This window comes from Molothrus ater, chromosome 8 (genome assembly GCF_012460135.2).
Source record: "Molothrus ater isolate BHLD 08-10-18 breed brown headed cowbird chromosome 8, BPBGC_Mater_1.1, whole genome shotgun sequence".
In the NCBI taxonomy this organism is placed as follows: Eukaryota; Metazoa; Chordata; class Aves; order Passeriformes; family Icteridae; genus Molothrus; species Molothrus ater.
In genome coordinates this window covers 3,438,883-3,462,711 of record NC_050485.2, presented here as the reverse complement: position 1 = coordinate 3,462,711, position 23,829 = coordinate 3,438,883, and the positions used below count along the sequence as shown (strand labels likewise).

The window sequence follows — 23,829 nt, the reverse complement described above, 5'->3', positions numbered from 1 at the left end:
GGAACTGTCTTCTATCCTGTGATGGGAAGAGAGAGATCTCCAAAAGACAGAGCAGCTTTCTGAGCATCCCCGTCCCGTATCAGGACAAACAGGCAACTCCTCCTCCCCTCAATGCTTCTGGCTGCTCTTTTTCTCCCAGCTTTCCTCCCCTCCCGCCGGCCTTTGGCGAACCTCAGCTGATTTCCAAACCCTCCGTGGCTGCTGGGGGTTGGTACAAAGGTTTAATTATTTGCCTTTTCTTGGGAGAAGGTCGGGCCCCATCGCCCGGCACTGCTGATCTCGGCACTTTTGCTGTGAGGTCCCCCTCTCCCACCCTCCTCCCTTCCCTGCCTCCCTCCCGGCTCCTGGAGCCCACCATGGATCCACAGGCAGCTTGGGGATGCTTGTGCCTGCTTTGCTTTTCCCTCCTGAGAGCAGCAAAAGGTAAGACAGGCTTTGGGCTGGTTTAGGTCCAGGGGCTCGATGGGGTCTGGATGCTCGGAGAGGTGAGATGCTCATCCCAGCATTTATCCTCCCAGTCTGCAGCCAAGCAGGGAACAGGGACTGGCAAACTGCACCCAGCATGAGCATCTCCTGAGGCTGGGAAATTTTGGGGGTTGTGGAAGTCCTTTCTTGGGGGATGAGGAAAATCAGGGAGTTGGAGCTTTTTAAACTGCACCCAGTGCAGAACTGTAAAACTCCTCAGTCTGTCTCACAGAGGAAAGCCCCAGGGACTGAGCTGGACTACCACTGATTCATTTGTTGTTAAAAGCAGCAAAGCTATAAAACATTTCAGAAGTCCAGCAAGTGCATTAAATTTCCAAGAGAATTTCAAGTGACTTCAGGAAACAGATTTGACTGCTTTTGTCATGGCAAAGGCAACTGTTCCCCCCTCAATCACACTTGTATATAAGCAAGAGAAAGGGACTTCAAATAAATCTAGAGAAATAAGATTAATGCAGAGAGTTTTTGAACTTTGTAGGGGTTTCTCTGATGCGGGTGTAATTAGTATTGACTCTAAGATGTAGAAGGTTGAACTATTGTTTTATTTTTTATACTGTATTATTATTATATTTTTAAGAAGCTTGTAACTTTTTTTAGTTTGTTTGATACAGCTTTGACCTTATTGGTTAACTAATTAAAACACTATTACTCTTTGTTAAATAAATCTCTATAGCACATTCCATATTTGCTTAGTAACAGGTGTAGCAAGTGGAGATAAAAATTGTTTCAATTCTTTCTCTGAGCTTTCTCGCAGCCTTCCCAGGGATAAATGCCTGGGAAGGCCTGTGCCTGCTGCCACAAGGGACCACCCTTCTAAACACCTTATGAAAAACAACTGTTCAGAACACCAGCTGCAAAACCTTAAGATAAGAATTGTTTAAAATCCTTTCTCTGAGCTTCTCACAGCTTTTCCCAGAACGATGCCTGGGGAACGACCCATTTCTATCCCAGCATCCGCAATCCACGGCTGCTTCCCTCCAACACTTCCATCTTTCCCCAGGGAATTTGCTGCCTTCTTTCCAGCCCAGGAGCCTGTATCAGTACCAGTACTCCCTGGCTGTCCAGCTGCAGCACACCTCCACTCCATCCCCGTGGGGAGCCCAGCTGCAGGCCGAGGCACTGATCCATCTGCAGCAGCTCTGGAGGGACCCAGGCGGGGACGAGCTGCTCCAGCTGCAGGTGTGTACAGGGGGTACAGGGGGTGCAGCCATCCCAGCCAGGGGTGTACAGGGGGTACAGCCATCCCAGCCAGGGTTCCTGCTGGGAACACCCCAGGAGCTGCAGATGTGTACAGGGTGTGCAGCCATCCCAGCCAGGGGTACACAGGGGGTACAGGGTGTGCAGCCATCCCAGCCAGGGGGGTACAGGGGGGTACAGGGTGTGCAGCTATCCCAGCTGCAGGTGTGTACAGGGGTACAGGGGTGTACAGCCATCCCAGCCAGGCGTTCCCATACAGCCATCCCAGCCAGGTGTTCCTGTACAGGGGTGTACAGCCATCCCAGCCAGGGGTGTACAGCCATCCCAGCCAGGGTTCCTGCTGGGAACACCCCAGGAGCTGCAGATGTGTACAGGGGGTGCAGCCATCCCAGCCAGGGGTGTACAGGGGATACAGCCATCCCAGCCAGGGATTCCTGCTGGGAATACCCCAGGAGCTGCAGGTGTGTACAGGGGTGTACATCATCCCAGCCAGGGGTTCCTGTACAGCCATCCCAGCCAGGGGTTCCTGCTGGGAACACCCCAGGAGCTGCAACCCTGTTGGCTTCTCTGGGTCTGGATTGAAGGCACTTGAGACAGTGGTTCATGTTGGGACTCAGGTGTTTATTATTTCTTATCAGTAAAACAGTCTCACTACTGTGAGTTTGGCCGCTGTGGTCACCAATTGTTGTGGTGTTGTGGGTCCCCAGAACGAGGTGAGAGATGAGAATCTGACTCCAAGGTCTTAGAAGGCTGATATATTACATTACATTACATTACATTACATTTTAAAACTATACAAAAGAAAGAGAGAAAGGAGACATCAGAAGGCTGGACAAGAATGAATAATAAAAACTCATGACAGACTCAGAGAGTCCGACACGGCTGGGCTGGGATTGGTCATTAAGTAAAAGCAATTCACATGGAATCAAGCAAAGATGCACCTGTTGGTAAGCAGCCTCCAGACCACATTCCAAGCAATCAGGTAATTATTGTTTACATTTTGTTTCTGAGGCCTCTCAGCTTCTCAGGAGAAAAATCCTGCAGGGATTTTTCAGAAAATATCACAGTGACAGGCAGCTTTTCATTAGAAGGCACAAAATGGCAACAATCTCTTGTTACAAGGGCTTTTAGGACTAAACTGTCCAGTTAAGAGCTGACACCTGGATTATTTTCCCTTTTAACCCAATAACTGATCCCACAGAGCCGCAATGAGGACTTTTCTGCCCAATGACAAAATGCCACCCAAACCCATGGAGAAGGAGGAAGAAGCAGCATGAAGAAGAAACCCAGGGTGACACCCTGTGCCCTCCATCTTGCTTCCACCCACAGCACACTAAAAACCCCAAACCTCAATTTCTCACCCAGCGACACACCTACACTGCTCTCTATAATCTATTGCACACTTTTGTGGGTTCCAGGCCTATCTTGAAGTCCAGAAAACTTTCTCCATGGATGAGGGTCAGAGTCAGTGCTGCCCTGGGGGTCAGGACACCCCAGAGCAGACAGAGAAATATCCCAGTGCCCTGGGTTTCCACACAACCCCTTCTGTTTCTAGCCCATGCCAGCTGAAAAATGACCTCTCTGACCAAATCCATTGCCTGCAGGGGAAAGGCACACCAGCTTCAGAGCAGACACTTGGTCACTGCTTTCTGCCATCTTCTGCTGTTGTAGATCCATGACCTGAAGGCCCAACACCAGCCAGAAGAGGAGAGGAGCCAGGACAGCACCGGAGGCTCCCCTGTAGAGATTGCACTGAGCCCAGAGGCACAGGCAGAGCTCCAGCAGCCAGTGTTCATCTCCTGGAGCAGTGGGAAGGTCAGCTGGACACCTCCTGGGCTTGTTCATGCCCTCTGCAAAGCATTCCTGTCCTCATCCCAAATTTCCTGGGCTATGAAGCCCATAGGAGCTGCTGCTCCACCTCTGATTTCAGTGCAGAAGGAACTGGGCAGAGTGGCCAGTGCTGGACCCTACAAGGAGTCCCATGCTCCAGAAGGACTCAGCTGGAGCTGCAGAATCCCCTGTTAAAGCTCTTCAGTCCTAACCATGGGATATAAACTCCTTTCTGGCCTTCTCCTCTAAGGCTGTGGAACTCCAGGGTGGGAAGGAAAGGGAAATTTTGTGTTCTTGCATTCACAGACCTCATGTTATTGAGGGATAAGGGCCTCCTTGAGAAAATTCCCCAGGTGTCTGCAGGGTGTTCTCAGGTTCCCTTTTGTCAGGGAAGGCAGCAGGGAGCCTGCAGGGCCCCCAGAGATGTCCCCTCAGCCAGGCACCCCCTCCTGCCCTCCCAGGTCAAAGCTTTCTACGGGAATGAAGCAGAAAACATCCTGATCTCCAACCTGAAACGAGGCATCATCAGCCTGTTCCAGCTTCAGGCCCACGCTGGCACCACAGTGGAGGTAGGTCCAGAGCTGGGACCAAAACCCAGAGATGCACCAGGAGAGCTGGCCTGGAGCCCAGGCAGCCCACGAGCTTCAGCAGAGGGGGCAAAATTCAGGATAAAGAACATTGGGTCTGCTGCTCCAACCGGGCTATGAGCAAGGATGACTCTTGGAAAGGCAGAAGTCTTAAAATAAAATAACCTAATTTTCAACAATTGGCACCACTTACAAAATCACAGCCTTTCCCTGGACAGTAGGAACAGCAGGGGAAAAACTCCACAAGCATTCCTGCCAAGAGGAATGACCTATGAACAACATGAAATAACCTCAGAACCCCAAATGCAGTCACAGAGGTGCTTCATTAAATCTTAATTTAGAGCCTGAATTTGCAAAGATGGACGTGGAGCTATCCAACCACCCCCTGATTTGTCCCACATTCTAGATTTTAGATGCTGTTCTCTTTGCTAGGTTGGCCTCTGTGTCTGTGCTCTCCACAGAGTGTTTAATACTCGGTTTGTGTTTCAGGAAGATGCCTCTGGAAGCTGCCAGGTCACCTACACCGTGTCCAACCATTCCATCACCAAGGCCAAAGATCTCCGCAGCTGCTCAAAGCCAAAGTCTGGATTCTCCTCCATGAACAAAGCAAGTCCACTGCTCTCACTGTGGGGGGCTCAGCTCACGCTGACTACAGCAGGGCCACCCCTAAAATCCTTTTGCAGGTGGGCTTGGATTCCCATTCCCAGCTGGCTTCAGCCTTCTGCACCAGCTTGGGATGGGACTCTTAGACCCATCCCCAAAGTGGGATGCCCCAACATCCCTCAGGAAGGTCTTGAGGTGGGAAGGAGCATTAGAGGTGCTCTGGGTCACCCCCTCCCCGCTCCTGTTATGAGTTCTGAGCTGTCAGCTGGTCCTGCTTGGGAAGCTGGAGATGCAGGGATGTTTTCTGGGTCTCAGACTCGTTGCATGGGGGATTATTTTGACAGGATTCTGTTTTGCTGAAAGCAGTAGCCTGTGTTCAGCCCTGACATAAACAGAGGAAATCCCATGGGTCTTAATGCAGTCATACCTGCCATAACCAAAATTGAGGGGTTTTTTTTGAAAATATACAAATTCTACTGAATTCAGTATAAAAATGGACATTCCCATGGAGACCCCACAGGCCCTGGCAGAGGTCTCAACACCTCCTTGTTGTGCAGTCCCTGTGGTGTCACCACTCTCTCTACCTGAATCAGCCACGGGTGGGAGCGTCCCCTTGCTGGTCCTCACCTGGTGGTGCCTTCTCCCACAACTGGGAAGAAGGTGGGCTCTTATGGATTTTCCTTTCCTACATTTTGCAAGTGAAGTAGGGGACTTAGTGGGCAGGAAAGTTCTTCCTCTGCTAATGTAAAGAGAGAAATCTCCTGGGGAAAGGGCAAGGGGAAAAAAAGATTGCCTTTTTTTCTCATTGCTTTTCCTTTCCCAAGATTTTTGGAGTGGAGTGGCAGCCCTCCAGCAGAAGCCAGTACGTGGTGAGGGATAACCTGCTCCAGTCAGTCCTGGCAGAGGAAAGCCACGTGCTGGCTCCAGCCCTGAGATCCCGCTCCGGCATCAAAATCAGCTCAAGGTGAGGGATGATCCCAACCCCTGGCCATGGAGGGTGGAAATCCCAAAACTTTCCACTGACTGTTTCTCCCTTCACAGGCAGCAGCTCCAGCTGGTGTCTCCTGCAATGCCTGGGCTGGCAGAGGTGTCTGGACAAAGCCTTGAGGATGTGCTGGCTGGCACGGGGGCACGGCCCCAGCCCCTGGGCATGGCCAGCCTGCCCTTCAGGAGGGTCTGCACCCACTGCCCGTCGGTCAGTGATGATTCTGACCCCAAAACTCTCCCTCAGGCTGGGCACTCGTGGGGTTGGGGGTTAAACCCCAGTGGTGCTTTTGGAGGGGCTGCTTTGGTGCAAATGTTACCCTGCGATAACATGGGAAAAGAGGCAAAATCCTGCCCTAACAAACCCCACCTTTGCAGCTGAGAGCCTTCCTGAAGGCTTTTGACAGGCAGAGAGTCAGAACAGACACCTCGAGGGTGGCGACAGCCTGGCAGTTCCAGAGGTTCATCCAGATGCTGCGCAGTGCCAAGAAGAGGGATGTGCTGCAGCTGCTGAGGAGAGCCCCTGAGGAGGCACGGTGAGAACCCCTGGAGCTGTATCTCCAAAATTCCGAGCGCTGGACAAGACAGCCAGGGTTGGTTGGTGCTGCTCCAGGCAGCCACCCTGGCTAGGGGCAGTGTTCTCTGCCTTCTCCTAATGCCTGTCCTGTCCAAGCACTGCAGGGTTTCTGTGGGCTCTGCCTCTGCTGATTTCCTTCCTCCTGCTCCAGCCCCTTCCTGGTGGAGGCAGCGGTGGCCACACAGTCAGTGGCTTCCCTGGCAGCGCTCTCAGACTTCCTGGATTTCAGCCAGGAGCCCAAATCCCTCCTGGAGAAGTTTCTCTACACAGCAGCTTTCTCTCCCCGGCCTTCAGGAGAGCTCCTCCAGCTCGTCCTGGTGAGTATGGGCATCTCCCTCTCTTCCCCATCCTGGCATGGACCCACACACCATGGAACGAGGGGGGAAACCTTTCTGGAGAAATTGATTTCCCTGCTCGTGGGATTGTTTCATGTGCATTTAACGGGATGGGAGTAGATGCTTCCCAAAGGAAGAGAATCCAGCAGAAGATGCTTTTTATCAGTGCATTAAAGATAATAAAATCTCAATTTAGAGCCACAGCATTTTATCCAATTAAATCATGCATGGCAGGTAAGAGGTAGTTTTCCCTTACTTGCTTGAGACAAGAGGTAAAGCATACTCCTTCTCTTTTTTTTTTTTTTTTTTCCTTATTTATTGTTTCTTTTTTTCCTGCTTCCTGATGCCCAGGACAAGCTGGATGGGAAGCAGCTGGCGCCTGAGGTCTGGGAGACAGGAATAGTTGCTGTGGGCTCTCTGGTGGGCAAGCTGTGCCAGCAGAAGCTCTGTGGGCTGCAGGTGGGTCCTCTGCAGTCCCTCACACTTGGCTTTTCGGGACACCTCCCAAATTCCAGGGGTGCCCAGAATATCTCCTGTCCCTCACTTCCCTCTCCTCCTGCAAATCCCGAGCAGGTGGTGGAGCGTGGGGTGGAAACCATGCTCAGGGGGCTCAGAGGTGCCGAGGAGGAGCCCAAGGTGGTCATTTCCCTGCTGGCCCTGGGGAATGCAAGGCTCCCTGAGACCATCCCCACCCTCCTGGAGCACGCTGAGGACGGCCCCAGGGCTGTCACCGCCGCAGCCACCTCTGCCCTGCAGCGATTCCCCACTGCCCACATCTCCAGCAAGGTAGGAGAGGAGGTGGTGCGAGGCTTGGTGCTCCCCTCCCCGCTCAAAGCCAAGCTGCTGGGGTGCACTTCACTCTTTTCATTACCCCTTCTCATCAGGTGAAGCAAGTGATGAGGAGGATTTTCCACCAGAAGAGGAAGAGTTATGACAAAACCTGTCGCCTGGCTGCTGCAGAAATCCTCCTGGACAACCACCCCCTGCCCATGGATGTCATCAACATCCTGCTGGCCACCAGTGAGATGGAAACAGAGGTGGCCACGTTCCTGCTGCTCAAAGTGCAGAACAGCCTGCGTGACCACCACCACCTGGCAAGGTGGGCCTTGAGGCCACAGGGGCATTTTCCCTCTGCTCTGCATCACCTTTTCCTCCTCCTCCTCCTCCTCCTCAATCCAGCTCTGGGGTTTGGACAAGCAAGTCTTTAAAATGGGCTAGCATCACTTTGTGGGGGCTGCCTGGACATTCCTGGAGTAACAAAAGGGATGCAGATGTCACACAGCCAGGTGAAACCTGATGTTCCTTGTGATCCTGCCCCATGGCAGCAGGACCCAGGCTTGTGGCTTCAGCAGAGTCCTTGGAGGCTGAAGCTCTGGCTCCCAGGGCAGTGCACAATTTGTGCCTGCATTAATCTTCCTGTCTGCACAGAAGAAACCAAGCAGTCACCTTTTTCAGAGCTAAGCAAAAGCTGCACAAAAATATCTGCCTGGTTTATCCCAATAAGCCAGAGGAAAAGGAGATTCCAGTGTAGCCCATGTCTAATGCTTTCACTTTTTCCTCACGCTGCTCTGGGCAGGCAGCAACCATGAGAAACACTTTGGCAGATTATATTTCCTTCTGTAGGGACCAGTGACCTCTTGCCTTCCCTCCCTCCCAGTGCTGACACATCCTTTGCCTCTCTTTTCCAGGAAGATAATGAAAGACATCATGGGAGACCCACGGATCAACAATTACAACTTCTTCTCCAAGGCTGGCATCTCCTCTTCTTTCTCAGGACCCCTGGCAGGTGACAGCACAGAGCACACCTTGGTCCCCTCAGAGGGTTAAAGGAGGGGCTGGTGGGAAAAAGCAGCTTCCAGAGGAGGATCCATGTCTACAGAATGCCCTAAAATCTCAGGGAGGTTTCTGAGAATGTCCCCCAGTACCAGAGATAGGAACATGCCCTTCTCTAACACAAACTTTTCCCAAATCTTGCTGGTTTGAAAGAGGAGCTTCAGCTGGAGATGAAACCAACAGCAGATTGCTGGTGGGAGTTTCTGTGCTTTCTCTGACAAGTCAAGATACTTCACTCCATTCCTCAGTTCCTTTTGTATTTTTAATAGGATCTTCAGAGAGGAGGATTCTTGCACTGAGATTTAAGAGCAAAAAATCAAACTTCAGAGACTGCAAAAAGCAGCACTTGCTAAATATCTGCTGAATTCTTCATCCCTCATTTCTGTCCCCCTTTAAATTAGCTCAGTCTGGCCTTGCAGAGGGTCAGCGAAGGTGGAATAGCCAGGGAGAAAAAAACCAAACCAACAACCAACCTTGCAATTCTGAATCATTTGAGTATTACAGGAATGAAAGGAGAAGATGCAGAGTGGTACCACAGGTTTGGGTTGGAGGGGACCTTAAAGATCAGCCTGTTAGCACCCCCTTCCACCAGACCCCCAGGGGTGCTCATGGGCATCTCTCTGCCCTTCAGTCACCCAGGACCTGACTTCCACTTTTGGGCTGGACCTGCTGTTTTTGGAGGGTGGATTCCTGAGGAAGAGCGTCTCCGACTTCTCCCTGCTCAGCCACGGCCAGCGCCTTCGTGCAGCTCAGGTGCCACTGAGAGAGGGGCTGGGGGCTGCAGGGGGGTGACAGCACAACCCAGGGGTGCCACTGCTGTCCCTGTGTCCCCTCTGAACCTCCTTGTGGTGCTTCACCTCTGCGCTCAGCACGTCCAGTGTCAGAAAAAGGCAAATTCCCAAATCACCGGTGTGAAAGCAGACAGCCCTGCTCTGGAGAGGGGAGCCCCCTGCCACCCCAAAACCAGAGGATGCCTCACTGGCACCTCAGGGTGCTCAGGGATGCTCAAGGCACCTCAGGGATGCCTCAGGGTGCTCAGGGATGGCTTGGATGCTACACTGGCACCTCAGGGATGACTTGGATGCCTCACCCAAGTCTCTCCATCACTGATGTCCTTCTCCTGTCCACTTCTGTCTTCCAGGTGACCTTTGAAGCACAAGGGATGGAGTCAATGATGGGAGAAAACCTCTCAGAAGGAGAAGAGGAGCCAGAGCTCATGGCTGGGATGGCAGCCACCTTCTTTGACGTCCAGCTGCGGCCAATTGTCTTCTTCCAGGGATACACAGACCTGATGGGCAAGGTCCTGCTGAGCAGTGCAGAGCCCACCAGTGTGGTCAGGGGGAACCTCCTGCTGATGGACCATCACCAGGTACAGGATGGGGAGGAGGCAGTGGCCTGTCTGCACACCACATCCCAAACGAGCCTGTGGATGTTGCACAGCACAGACACAGATCTAAGAGTGAGGTGGCACTGCCAGATGTGTCTTGGGGCTGGCAAAGCAGTGGGATGGCTTGTTCTGCCATGGGAGACCCGTGGCTGGAGGTGCAGGCTTGGGATGGACGTTCCCAGCAGCCACAAGGCCCTGCTGGTGTCAGCCACCCATCCAGGAGCAGTGCCTGGGCACTGGAAGCTCTGCCTTTTCCATCTTCCAGGTCATTCCTCTGCAGGCTGGCCTCCAAGTGACCATCAAACTCCAGGCTGGGCTGGGGCTGGACATTTCAGCTGACATGGACGTGAGCATTTGGGAGCAGGAACTGAAAACCAGCGTCAATGCCAGGTCAGCTTGGCTCTGGGAATGGGAGGCAAGGGGGTGGATTTGCACAGCTCCCTGCTCCTTTCCTGGTGGGTCCAGCCTTTCCTGATGTTTGCACAGACATTTTCCATGGCCAGACCTCTAACTGAGGTGTTTATGGAGTTGTTTGGTGCCCAGTTCAGGCCATTGCTCTGAGAGCAGACCCTACGTGCTTCTCTCTCCCAGGGGAAGCCTTGCCATGGATTTCCAGGCAGAACTGGATTCCCCTTTGCTGCAAGCCACCCTGAGGAGCCAGACAGAGGTGGAGACCTCCCTCCACTTTGACACCAAGCTGAGGTTTTCCAGCAGCCCCGTGCTCATGTGCCTGCAGCTGAGAGAGGAACAGGTCCCATACAGGTAGTAGCAGATCCTGCAGAAACATCCCGGTGGGCTTGAGAGAAAGGAGGGAAGAGGAGAGGATTAATGGTTGCACTTATTGGGTGGGGATTGGTAGGGATGAGGGAAGGGTACCACGAGGTCCTGATATGGGTGGAAGCATCATCCATAAGTGTTGCTCTGATTTTTTAAGCCAGATTTTCTAAGCCTTCTGATGTTTACACTCTTGTAGCAAACTTTCTCACACACTTTTCTGTAAATAATTTTTTGTTTTCCATGCTTTTATAGAAGAGGAGAAATTTGATGGACTGTTGGTTTGTCCAGGGTCATGGGAGAGGTGGCACTGTCACCCTCCAATCCACTGTCTCTTTTAGAAAACTATAAATGTTGGAGTCAGAAAATAAACTTCCCTTTTCCTTCACCTTGAGAGCAGCAGTGTGTGCGCTCGCGTTGTTTCGTGTCCTGGAGCGACACATGAGACCATCAGGAGATGGTGACTGGGAGGAGAAGGATGAGATGCACCAGCACCACCCGAGGCTCCTGGCCATGCTGCTGTCCCTTTGTCCCACAGGGAGGTCCTCTCGGTGTCCCAGTCTGCCGGCAGCCGGAGCAGCACCGCTCGGAGGGGCCGGCGCGGCGCCGTGCCCGGGAGGGAATTTGCCCTGCACCAAACCAACTCCAAGGTCTGCAACCTCCTGCTGGCTGCAGAAAAGGAATAAGGAGTCAGAGCACTTTGGGATTCTCCTCCACAGCCACCTTTGGATGAGGACAATGCTGCAATAAGGACACCAGAAGGGACCACAGGAGGAGCTGCTGAAGAACAGACGCACGCCGTGCCTCCAAATCTCCAAATCCCTCACACACCAAAGGCTGAGAATTCCCCCTCCTGGACTCCTCCCCTTCATGGGGCAGGGCCTTGCTGGAAGCCAAGCTTTTCCTCATGAAAAACAGCCTTGTTTTGCAAGTGGATGAGTTCTGAGAGCCCAACAAACCCTCCTGGAGGACTGCGTCCCAAAATGCTGAGTTTTCTCCCTATTTACCAAAGCTGTCAGGAGGGGACACATCTGCAGCCAGCTGGACGTCCCCAGTGGAGGGAATAAATGACCTTCCTTGCCCAAGCTGAATTGTTGTCATCCACCACCACCCAACACCTCCAGCACCAGAGGGAGGCTGTGAGGAAAAGCAGCATTTCTCCATTCCTTCCTGATAATAATGTGCCTTGGAAGTATTTTAGCCCTTTTTTTGTGGTCTGTGTGCTACAAAACAAGCTTTTTAGGAAAGAAAAGAGGGATATGGAGAATATATTCTTTTGTTAATTATGAGCCTGAAATGTTAGCACTGAGTCTCCTGGTTCAGGGGAGGAGACTTGCCTGCTTTTCCAGCTGGAGACACAAATTACAAGCGCTTTGGTTATATACAGAAATAAATGCCCTGTATTTTCATATTGTCTCTGTTTGACTCATAGCTTTCCTGGACACATGGAAGGGCAGAAGGGAGAGGCACTTCCAGCAAGAACCTGCTTTCTAGGTCTGTATTTAGGGTGCTCCCTTTCCTCTTCCTCCTCCTCTAGAGATTGACAAAGACAGATTTGTCATCCAGCTGATATTTACCCCAAATCAGCTGAACTCCTAGTCCCAAAGGATACCTGACCTGCCAGAGGGACCAGGTCCTGTAGCTGGCATTGGAGTTGGGAATGTGTTTCCAGACCCTTTGGAAGGGGTGAGGACATCTGAATATGGATTTCACCAGTTTGCATTGCTGCTGGAAGCTTTGCTGTCCTGCTGAGCCACTGAACCTCGACGTTTTCCAAGCCCTCCCAAGGATTTTTTTTTCCCCAGTCCTGGTTAGATGCTCAAACAGCAATGAAGGACCGTGGGCCTTTTGGTAAAGCCACCCATTTCCTTGGCACTGGCTCCAAACCCTCCCAGAAGGGACCTCTCAGCCCCAGTCCCCAGTAAAGGTGACATTGTGCCCGCAGAGCTGGGATGGATTCCCTCAGTTTAGGTGGGCAGAAAGGGACCTGGATGTGAATTTATTTTATCCAGGCTGTTCCAGTGCTTGACAGCCCTCATTCTGTGCAGGAATTTTCCCTCATTTCCAGCCTCCCCTGGCCCAGCTTGAGGCCCTTTGCCCTTGTCCTGTCCCTGTTCCCTGGCAGCACAGCCCGGCCCCCCCTGGCTGTCCCCTCCTGGCAGGGAGTTGTGCAGAGCCACAAGGGCCCCCTGAGCCTCCTTTGCTCCAGGCTCAGCCCCTTCCCCAGCTCCCTCAGCCTCCCAAAGGGTCCCTGCATCCAGCAGCGAGGGACAGGGACCATCGGGCGGGCTTGGAGCGCCAGATGTGACTCCTGGCGAGGACGCCCCAGGACAGCCGCTGTCCATCCATCTCCGCAGGGGGAGCCGCGCTGCTGTCGCCTCTCCGGGAGCCGCTCTCCGTGTGGAGCTGCAGAGCAGCAGTGACCTCCAGCGGCTGCAGCCGCATCCCAAACCCTCCCTCCGGCTCCCGGGGATGTCCCAGAGCGGCACACGAGCTCCAGGGACCTCTGCCGTGGACCGGGGCTGACCCTGGGCAGCCCTCGCCCCTCTGAGCCGCCTTTGGGGTGGCACTGCCATCCCCTCCTGGCCTCCAGGTGTCACCTTTAGGTCGGACGTGACAAACACACACACGTGATTAGGGTCTAAGAAGAAATAAGTTTTTATTCTGCGTGCTCTCCAGCTTATATACTCTTAACAAAGCATGATCTTAAGTCATTAACTACATCACAATAACTTATTATATTCATTGGTGCAAAGCAATTAACACCAATAGAATTGGTAAAAGTTTTACAGAAATTTAATCAGGCACGTACACACATCTACTTTTGCACATAGTCTAGCTTGCAAAAATTTTCATGTATTTTTCCTAAGATGCATGCTGACAGCCTTGTCTTCTTCCTTGCTATGGATACACTCGAGAATCATTAATTGTTATTTCTTCTATTAACTCAGCTTTGCTTGCAGGCCAGCTGTCAAGCCCCTCCATATCCAGGCTTGCCAGCACAAGCAGTTTTCCGTGTTTTCTTTCCCCCTGCAAGTCACTCTTATTGCCAGGACACCCCCTCCAGCCCTCAGGAGAGCACATGGACACCACCCACCAAATGGGACAATAAAACATTGTCTGCCTGCCTGCCCCAGCTGGCTGCAGAGACAAAACTGCCATGAGAGAGTGAGGGAATGCATCTGAAAGAATGGTGAGGATCAGCTCTCCTTGGGAGTTTAGTGGAGAGGCAGCTCTGAAGTGCTGGACAGAGCTCTCTCTGATCAGCCACTGCTCTCTCCTTCCTAGGCAGCCTGAAATACAAAGAATTGTATTTCCTGACTGCTGGGCCCCAGAGACTCCCCAAACTCCACAAAAAATAAAAAAATTAAAATATAAATTTAAAAAAAAAATCAGTTTATAACTCACCAAAGCAGCAGTAGAAATCCCAGCACTGAACTGTGGCAACAGCAAACCTCACATGAAGCTGCACATCCCAAACCTCCACTGCAGGGCTGGCAGCTGCCTTGGGACATGCACATCACACCAGGATCCCTGCAGGCCATTCCTGGGACATGCACAGCTTCTCTGACAGCCACAGGGAACCAGTCTGGAGCATCCCAGGAGCAGCAACTGGCAGGGTGCTGTTATAACCTGCCCAGCAATCAGGAATGCAGGGAGAAAGCTGGGAAGATGGACTGGGACACAGCTGGGCAAAGCACAGCAGCTGTGCCATGAGGAGATCCCTGCAGGAAAAGCTGGGGGGAAGCTCAGGGCCAGGGCTGGTGAGTCAGGCAGGGAGCCTGGGAAGTGGCTGAGCTGAGCCAACAAGGCTGAGATAAAACCCTTTGGCAAAAGCCATGGGAAAGAAAGCTGAAGCTTTCCTAGAAAACTGTTCCAGCCACTCCAGTCCTGGCCAAGAGTGTGAGTACTGAAGGGATGCAGTGACTGTAGCAGGAAAATGAGCAGTGAAGAAGGTGAGACACAGCCATAATTCCAGTTCTGGTGGGGCAATGGGGACGAGCACCTGCTCTGCCCCATCTCACAGAACCCAAATCCCTGACTGGTTTGGGTTTAAATTTCATCTCATTCCACCTCCTGCCATGGGCAGGGCATCCTCCACCAGACCAAGTTGCTCCAAGACCTATCCAACCTGGCCTGGCCTGGCCATCCCAGCAAGAAAAGCCACAACCACACCAGCTGCAAGCCTCTCCTGTCCCTTACAAAGCCAAAAATCCCTCCTTGCCCAAATCTTGTGGCTGCTGCAGCCTAAAAAAGCTGAAGGTGTGATGAGCTGTAGTGATGCTGTGTGGAAGGGAAGCACCCAACAGAGAGGTGGAAGAGTTTTTCCATGGTAAAATCCAAACAGGGTTTGCAAAGCACTTGTAAAAGCAGGCACTGCAAAGATCCAGAGGAATCCAGTGTGGCTGGGATTTAAGGAATGACCTGGTGGGGTTTGGGTTTCACCTTTTGGGAAGGGGCCATGAAAAACACAAGGGGAAAACAGAGTGACTTCATTTCACCAAAAGATGTAGTGGTTCCACCATCACTCTGAGAACCAGAGGGCTGCAGGAGACACTTAAAAGGATGTAAAGCAGGAAAGAGGAAAATAAAGCTTTTTTTTTAGGGATTACAGCAGCATCAATGGCCACCAATGAAGTAAATTGTCAGCCACAGTGAAGTCAATCACCAATTTGTGTGAGGTGACTTTAGAGCAGCTCCCATGCCCCTGAGGGCAAAGCCACGATGTTCTCACCTCCCTGCCATGCAGGTGCCAGCAGCTGCCACCATGGTCATTGATAAAAAGTGGCACTGGGGACCAGCCAAGTGTCCCCTCCAGCCCTGCCCTGCAGTGCAAAGGGCAGGAAGCAAGCAAGGAGTGGTCCTTGAGAGGGAAGCTGCTGCTCTGAGGATGGAGTGGAGCATCCATGAGCTGGCACAAGCGAGGCAACACCAAACCTTGTAAGAGAGTTTCCCTAAAAACCTCAGGAAGCCAAACAGGAACTGGGTTTTGGCATCAAACAGGAAAAGGGGGGCTGCCAAAACACACCCTGACACTTCCTCTCTGGCCTCATCCCTACCCTGGTTTCACCTCTTTACATCTTTAACCTGGCCATGGCATCAGGGGCTCTTTTTGGCCTGAACCAGTGACACATCAATATTTGTTTTTGCAGTGGTTTAACTATTTATGTGTGTGTATCTATATATGTGTATCTCTAGAGATTTTCTTTCTCCTCAAAACAGCCATGTGAAATTCTGGCTGATAAAGAGGAGGGACTGGGTTGAAGTAAACACCAAGTAAATCCATTTCAACAACCACACATGGGTCATGCTCATGTTTCCCCCTCCACACACACATCCCCAAAACAGATCAACAGCAAGAGATTTTTATGTGGATTTATTTTTTTTTTTTTTTACATTATGTTAGAGTTCAAAAAAAAAAAAAAAGAACCCAACAAAATTAATAAATATTAAAAGTTAAAAAGCTCTGAATCTCGTATGTACAAAACTTTATACATCAAGGTAACACTGGACAAGGTTACAGCACAGGAAGGACTCCATGCACCCACCTGCCTCAGGAGGGTGCAGGGGATCAGAGTCACCCTCTCCTCCTGGAGACAGGACCAGAGACAGGACAAAGCCACCCAAGCTCAGCCTGCCTTCAGCTGGAATAAACCCCCCTGGATCCCTGCAAGTGTTCAAGGCCAGGATGGAGCAGCCTGGTCTAGTGGGAGGTGAGGAGGGCTGGAACCAGAGGAGCTTTACAGCTCCTTCCAACCCAAAGCACTCCAGGATTCTGTGAGACACATGGCAGAGCTGGGTGCCAGCCCCGCAGCACCACCAGCCCAGAGCACCCCCAGCTGCTGGGGGAGGTTATCCCAGCCTGCTTTAGATCTCCCCCAGCTCTCAGGTGATCCTGAGCTCAGGATCAGCACCTGCAGTGCAGCCCCCCTGCCCAAACACCCCAGGGGCTGTGGGTGCCAGGAGCTGGCTCAGTGCCCAGCCCCAGCTCTGCCCTGAGGTGTAGGGAGGGACCACTGCGAATATTCCTAAAGCAATAAAGCACCAAAGCCTAGGCCAGCAAGGAAGGGAGGGGAGCAGCTGGGAATTTTGGAGGAAGGACATCACAGCCCATTTTTGAGGGGAAAGAAGGTCCTTTTGTTATGCTCCTTGGAGAGCAAACAAAGTGTTATCTTTGGCACAATAAATAAATGCTGGCACTGCTGTGGAGGGGCTGGCAAGGGGCATGGCAGGGGTGGAGGCATCCCAAGGGATGAACCCCACGCTGGTATCCCACAGGATCCCCTGTGGGTGCCAATACCTGCCTGTGCTGGGTCTGGGCACTGCACAGCACCCTCCCTGTGCCCACTCCTGCGAGGTGTGCCAGCTGTGTGGCTCAGACAGATGGGGGGCTTTGTTCCAGGCTTTGGGATGCCCACCTAAGGCCAAAGGGCAGCACCCAGGAGGCCAAGGACCTCCAGCCTGAGGTGCTTCAAGAGGAGTTGGAGAAATGCTCGTCCAGCTGTGCCTCAGCAGCAGGAGGGTGTGGGGAAGCCCTGGGGGAGCAATGCAGAGTCCAATGCTAAAGCATCCAGAATGCAGAGGGGACTCCATCCATCTTCAGGCAAAGCAAGCACCTCAACCCTGTCACAATCCATGGGAAAGTCACCCCAGGCCACCTCAGCAGCAAGGCCTGGCTACCTGCAGAGCTCACAAGCACTGTCCTAGGGATGCCACATCCTACTCCTTGGATACCAGGGAAGCAGGAGCCTCAGGGCCAGCACCCACACCATGCACGTGCTCCCAAGGACATCCCACTGTGCAATGCCAAACTGGCCTGTCTGCCAAGCCTTGCCTTCCTGGGACTCCACCTCCCCATTCCCAAAACCTCCTCTCCCACCTTCCCCTGCCACTGCACCCAGAGGTACCAAAGTACCAAAACCATGGAAGCCCCCTCAGCGACACCATTTTTGGGAGGTTTTTGAGGACTGAAACTTGTCAAAGCAAACCCTGTGCCCAAAGCTGGCCCAACACCCAGCAAGGAGAGGGCAGCCCAAGGCTCCTAAAGTGCTGTGCAAACGTTTAGTACTTGGCACAATAATTTGTAATGGCATTAATCACCCCCTCTCCACCCCTTCCCAAGCAATGAGAGATGCAGATGAATCCTTGGCTCCCTCCTCTCTTGGTAACTGCCCCTAAAATCCACTCCTGGCTTCCCAGTCACTCCCATTTCCCCCTGGAAGCTGTTGCTGCCCCAGAGGTACTGGATCCAAGGGTGCAGGGATGATCCTGGTGATCCTGGGCATTGGTATCAGCTCAGGGCTGGCCAAGGGCAGAACTGGCTAAAAACAAAGTCACTCCCAGGTGACAGGCATTTTTGACATCAATATTTGGTCTTTGACCTGTGGTTCTTATTGCTCACTTTGGAATCTCCTGGACCATCCCCTGCCCCCAGGACAGAAGCAGCTCTATGCGTGGCACGTTCCACCTTCCCCCAGACACGTTTCCCAAACTCTCTACCCCACCAAGGACAGCCCAAAGCAGCAGTCTGGGATTTCCCCACACTTCCCCTCTCCTCACCTCAGCACCTCCCCTCCAGTTTTCCCCACCAGATTCCCAGGATCCTCCCACTGCTATCCCCAAGCTCCAGGGCTGAACCACCAAGCCAGGACCCTCCTGTCCAGTACATCCTGTGTTGCTGCTTGGAGCAGGGGGAAGGAAGATGCAACATTAAAGCCATCCCCCTCCCACATCTTTTTAGCACCTTGGGAGGAAGCAGCCTGTGTTCCCACAGCTTTTTTTTTTTGCTCTTTTCCACCTTTTTTTTTCCCACAGCACTGTCAAAAAGCACCATGGCACGGCTGGGAGGGCAAGCAGGACCATGGGAAATGAGTGGTTTTCCCAGGAATTTCTGGGTGTGGAGCCAGGTCATTCCCAAACCTGGCAGTGCCAGCCATGAAAACCATCACTGAAAGCTGGGGGAGAGGAAAAAGATGGAGAGAACGGGAGGAGAGAGGGAGAAAGGCTTTGCCAGCCTCACAGGGAGGTGGTTCTGAGCAGGTTACCTGGCCCCCTGGCCCCTTCCCTGCTCCCTGGGGGCTGGCAGCTCCCCTGGAAAAGCATCACTGCTGGATACCCCAGGTGCCAGAGTGGGGTCCCCAGCGGGCTCCCCCCGAGCTGGGCTAGTGGGGTAGGGGAGGAGAGGCAGAGCAGGGCTGGGAGTGGTGGTTCCCGGGGGAATGCTGGTGGCAGGGGCTGAGCCCGTGGTGGAGGAGGCTTTCTTCCCACAGGATTCACAGCAGAGCTTGTTGTACCCAGGGATGGAGCAGTAGCGAGCCAGCACCTCCATCTGGCAGAAGATGGACTTGTCCCCGAGGCAAGGCTCCCCTGGAGAGGGACAGAGCAGCACAAAATAAGGTGGCATGAGGCTCCCAGCCCTGCACCCCTCCCGTGGGATTCCCAAAGGGAACAACCCTTCCAGGGTGCTGCCTATCCACGTAGGAAGCGGGCAAGAGGGACCTGGAAAAGGAAGCCAAAGCACTGAAAGCATTCTGTGCATGGAGAAAAAACAGAGAGCAAGGGATGCTCCAAACCAAAATGCACCGAGCCCCAGCTGTGAAGGACTCCGAGGAGGAAAAACCAGAAGCCATTTCCCTGCTTAAAAAAAATTCCATAGTAAAAAGGAAAGGGCATAAAAACCGGGAGGCCAAAGGAGCTCAGCGGGGGAAACTGCAGGACCTCGCACACCACGAGATGGCAACGGAGCAACGCGCTCTGGAGCAGAGGCAGCAGCGGAGGCTGGAACTCCCCAGGAGCAGCGCTGGGTGCGCTCCCACCCCTGCTGCACAGCTCCTCGGGAGGGGAATCCAGCGGAGCACCGCCCTTACACTGCACTTACTGGAGGAGATCTTGCTCACGGGGTTTTTGGCTCCCTCCTGGGGCACCCGCTGCCCTTTGGTCGTGCCGTGGTCACCGGCATCAGCACTGGCAGTGATGCCAGAGAGCTTCCCTGCAGAGAGAGCACCACGATGCCCAGCAGCCACGGGAGGCTGAGGGCACTCAAAATACCTCGGGAGGGGGTTTGCTTTGTTTTACGGGATCTCCTTAAAAATTAAATCCCTTAAGCACCCAGCATTTAAGCCACTCAAACCCCACCCAAGATAAACTCCAGGGTGCCCATCTCTACCAGCTCATCAAGAGTTCAAACTGCCAGAAAACCCAAAGCCAGTCAATGCCAGGGCTATGAGCAGAGAAGGGAAATATTTCGGCTGGCTTTTAACTTTTTTTTACTGCCAGCCACATCAGGGGACGTTCAACCCAACCTTGTCTGCTGGCATCCCCTGAAGCCACAACGGGCTGGAGGCATTTGTGGGCACATGCCCCATCCCAGTGCCACCTTCTCCTCCTCCTCCTCCTCCTCTCACCTGGGCAGACAGCCATGTGGCAGCCCTGGATGGCCTCTGGCTTGTCACCCTCGCAGCGGGCGCTGCTGTCACTGCCCTTGCACACCACCTGCCGCTGCTGGACGCCTTCCCCGCAGGTCACCGAGCACTGCGCCCAGACAGACAGACAGACAGACAGTCAGTGACAGCCCCCACACCCCCACAGCTCCACAGGATGTGCTGCTGACTGTTCCTCAGGTGGATTTTGCTTCCTGATGTGGAGTTTCCCTCCCTGTGTCCCAAACCCCCACACTCTCTGCACAGGGATGCTCCCCCCTCTCCCATTTTTCCATGGAAGTTTTCAAAGCCAGGCTTGGAGCAGCCTGGCCTACTGGAAGGTGACCTGACCAAGGGAAGGGGTTGGAATGAGATGGGCTTTAAGGTCCCTTCCAACCCAAACCATTCCAGCACTATGTGAAAACATCACTGTCTCTTGTACCCTTATCTCCACCAAGGCCAGGCTGGGTGGGACTCACCTGGTCTGATGGAAACTGTCCCTGTCCACGGCAGGGGAGCTGGACTAGGTGACCTTTACAGCCCCCTTTGAACCAAACCAGTCTAGGCTTCTCCTCCATGACCCCTATAAGCACCTGACCTTCACACCCACCTCTTGAAAATCCCAATGCAAGATGTTTTCCATTCCCATCTGTATGGCAGATTACCTTTGTCAAGTGGGCAGTTTGCCTGATCTCTCTCTTTGAGTGACCACATTCACACCTCCCTGGGAGGGGACATCTGCTGATAACAGCTATTGAATGTCCCTGCATGGCTGATAAGAACTGTAACATCCCATTGGGAGATGCTCTGCCCAGAGGGAGGAGCCAAGCATTGCTACCCAGATATAATCCAGAGGTTTTGAGACACCAGCACGGCTTTCTCCACGGGATTCCCCAGAGGAACAGCAGCTGTCTCTCCTTCCACTGGATCTTCAGAGGAAGAACACATCCCTCTCTACAGGACCCCCTGCTCCAGCAGAACCACCCCTGACACTGCAGGAGGGCTGCAGCCACATTTCCAATGGGACTGCTGCCAACACCCTGACCCACAGGGTGTCAGGCTGGGTTCTGACTCTGCAGTACACTCTAGTGTACTGCATTGTTTATTTTATCATTTTATTTTTTACCTTCCCTATTAAAGAACTGTTATTCCTGCTCCCTTATTTTTGCCTGAGAGCCCCTTAATTTAAAATTCATAGCAATTCAGAGGGGTGGGGAGGGTTCACATTCTCCATTTCAGGGGAGGCTCCTGCCTTCCTTAGCAGACTCCTGGCTTTCCAAACCAAGACACCACCCTCATGCCCTCCTCCTCACCTCGGACCAGGCTCCTGTCCTCCACTGTGCGGGGCAGGGCAGGCGGCCGCAGGGCCGGCGCGTCTCAGGGCGCTGCCCGGGGCAGTTCTTGCTGTGCAGGGTGCGGTTGGTGCCGTCCTGCAGGCGCTGCATGCACTGCACCGCCCGCGCCTGCACCCCCAGCTTCCCGCAGGAGCGGCTGCAGGCGCCCCACTCCTCAGCCACCCACCTGCCAGCGGGGGAAAATGGACAGGGAGAAGGCGTTTGAGGCGATGCTTGTGCTGGGAAGCAGCTGGAAACGCTCCCAATCCAACCCCAAACTGCCCCAACGAGGAGTGGGAGCACCCTGGGCCACACAGAGAGGACTTACATGGGCTGGGAGCATTCCTGGAGGTTACAGCGCCTCCGGATTGGCTTTGGTTTCTTGCTGTTGTCACAGAAGTTCCTATGCACCATCCGGTTGTCGCTTTTCCGACGGCAGCCGTACTTGGTGTACTGGATGCCTGAGGGGGCAGAGTGTGGGCAGTGAGGGGATGGGTGTGGAATCCCTCCAGGTTCCCCCAGGTCCATCATATCCTGCTGGGATATCCTGCATATCCCACATATCCTGCTGGGATATGTGCTCTGAGATGTCACCACTCAGGTGGGACCCAAGGTTTGCTGAGGATGCTCGTGTGGCTGCTGGACCCACCCCAGGGTCCCCCAGGCTGCTGTGGGGTGCACACAGCTCGTGGAAAATGTCCCAGCTCATGGCAGGGGTTTGGATTAGGTGGCCTTTAAAGGTTCCTTCCAACCCAAACCACTCTGATTCCCAGAGCAGAGGTGCTCCCCATGACCTGAGGGTCAGATCCAGTCAGATCCAGGCTGTATGGAAACGAGGCTTTCACCAAAGCTTACACCTACTTCTGTGCAAACCTTAGTAGCGGTCATCTTCAAAATCACTGTTTCTTGGCTCAAATCCAGTTAAAAACAGCCAAGGAATTTAAAAATCCTAGCAGGTCCATGGATAGACAGACAAAAGGTACACACACACAATCATGCAAGCCTGTTTCTTTAAGAAATCCAGCTAAAATGCTCACTTGAACTGCTTTGCAACAATTTCTTCATGCCAGAGATGCCCCAAGGGGCTCAGACACCCTCTACCATATCCAAGCACCCCCCAAGCATTCCCTGTAGGCTGCTATGAAGAGGAAGTTACCTCCTCCACACGCCTTGGAGCACTGGGACCAGCTCTTGAGGGCCCACTCGTAGGAATCCATCTCCTCCAGCAGGACATTGTTATTTCCAATCATGGGCAGCAGGTCTTCGTGGATGATGTACCTGTACATGAGGCTGCTCCTCGCCTCCTCCTCCTGAGGGACGACCTGCAGGCACAGAGGGAGCAGTCAGAGAGGGGGAAGAATGATGCCACGGGAAAGGGACCACATGGCAAGGTGGCCTCCACCCAAAACTGGGACACGGGGATGGATGGGAGCACAGACCTGCCATTCCCTGCATGTCCAGGGAACCCAAACTCTAATTCCCCACATACCAGCATAACCAAAATGGGATTTGGAGTCTTAAGCAATTGCTGCAGAGCAAAATGCAGCAACACATCCTTGTGCCATTCCCTCACGCAGCTGGTCACCCCTTGCTTTTGGCTGGCTCATTCCCTGGATTTCATGACATGCCCTCTTCCTCTACCCACATCCTTCCATCACCTGCCACAGCACACCTCAGACCAGCTCCCCTGTCTGTGACAGTGGTCCCCAAGCCCCCCAGAGCACGGGCCAGCCAGGCTTACCAAAACACTGATGGCCTCGTGCAGGGGACCGCTGGTTTTCAGGCTCTCCTTGCCTTGTTCCACAGTGTATTCCCACTCCAGGCCCATCTCAATGAACACTTGGCTTTTGGCTTCTTGGCCCTTGGCATTAAGGATGAAGTTCCCTGTGGCTTGATTCTTAACAGCTGGAGGAGAAAGGAGATGTTTTCAGTATCATTCCCTCTGGTCACTCGCTTTGGAGGGTGGGAATGACCTGAACAAGACCCTCTTTGGTGGGAATTATGAGAGAAGGGTTGAGAAAGGGTGAAGGGAGAGGTGCACTAGGGCATGCTCACCGATGCTGTGGGATGCTGGCTCCATCTCCTCTATCTGAAGGTGCCTTGCTCCAGCTGGGATCTCAAACATCTTCAAAACACCTGAAAGGGAGGGAAGAAGGATGGAGGGAAGAGAAAGAGCAGGTTTCCTCCAACTGGACACATGAATCCAGCTCGTGAATCTGCTTCCAAGCCCACCCACCCCTCTCACCTGGCTGCTTGGGGGTCTTGGCCAACGTGCCCTTCACCGTCCGGCAGTGGGAATTGTCCCCCCCGCAGACCCCACACTTGTCATCCTGCTTCAGGGAGCCAACCTCCTTGTCACAGCCGATGTGCTGGCACCCAGGGGACAAGAGGACAAGCCTGGGGTTACATGCCTGCTGCCCAGCCCAGGGTTACAGCCCTGCTGCCCAGCCCAGGGTTACAGCCCTGCGGCACAGGAATATTTCCCT

General features: G+C 53.3%; 2 protein-coding genes across 2 annotated transcripts in view; one reads left to right on the top strand and one right to left on the bottom strand.

The window, feature by feature from the left end:
• On the top strand, positions 1-11,999 carry LOC118688288 (microsomal triglyceride transfer protein-like). The gene is made up of 18 exons (XM_036385754.2): positions 1-423; positions 1,484-1,662; positions 3,352-3,495; positions 3,972-4,079; positions 4,587-4,703; positions 5,525-5,664; positions 5,742-5,895; positions 6,063-6,220; positions 6,413-6,578; positions 6,948-7,055; positions 7,170-7,382; positions 7,481-7,695; positions 8,285-8,382; positions 9,061-9,182; positions 9,571-9,798; positions 10,082-10,206; positions 10,408-10,578; positions 11,129-11,999. Exons 1-18 carry the CDS (start codon positions 357-359, stop codon positions 11,274-11,276), a joined length of 2,661 nt encoding a protein of 886 aa, XP_036241647.1. The 5' UTR covers positions 1-356; the 3' UTR covers positions 11,277-11,999.
• Positions 12,000-18,164: 6,165 nt separating this feature from the next.
• The window catches only part of ADAMTS14 (ADAM metallopeptidase with thrombospondin type 1 motif 14), a 31,581-nt gene continuing 25,916 nt past the window's right edge, over positions 18,165-23,829 (bottom strand). The window contains exons 15-23 of the mRNA XM_054515674.1: positions 23,589-23,712; positions 23,399-23,479; positions 23,085-23,248; positions 22,500-22,665; positions 21,672-21,804; positions 21,323-21,530; positions 19,995-20,121; positions 19,469-19,579; positions 18,165-18,957 (exon numbers count right to left, since the gene is read on the bottom strand). Of these exons, the coding sequence (XP_054371649.1) occupies positions 18,632-18,957; positions 19,469-19,579; positions 19,995-20,121; positions 21,323-21,530; positions 21,672-21,804; positions 22,500-22,665; positions 23,085-23,248; positions 23,399-23,479; positions 23,589-23,712 (1,440 nt within the window). The 3' untranslated portion in view covers positions 18,165-18,631. The remainder of the gene's footprint in view (positions 18,958-19,468; positions 19,580-19,994; positions 20,122-21,322; positions 21,531-21,671; positions 21,805-22,499; positions 22,666-23,084; positions 23,249-23,398; positions 23,480-23,588; positions 23,713-23,829) is intronic.

What these genes read in the sequence shown, in the direction of transcription:
- LOC118688288 (XM_036385754.2), top strand. Translation starts at nt 357, where the DNA reads ATGGATCCACAGGCAGCTTGGGGATGCTTGTGCCTGCTTTGCTTTTCC. An exon ending in ACGAGCTGCTCCAGCTGCAG is followed by an intron (nt 1,663 to 3,351) that starts GTGTGTACAGGG and finishes CTGCTGTTGTAG; the next exon opens with ATCCATGACCTGAAGGCCCA. An exon ending in GAGGAACAGGTCCCATACAG is followed by an intron (nt 10,579 to 11,128) that starts GTAGTAGCAGAT and finishes TTTGTCCCACAG; the next exon opens with GGAGGTCCTCTCGGTGTCCC.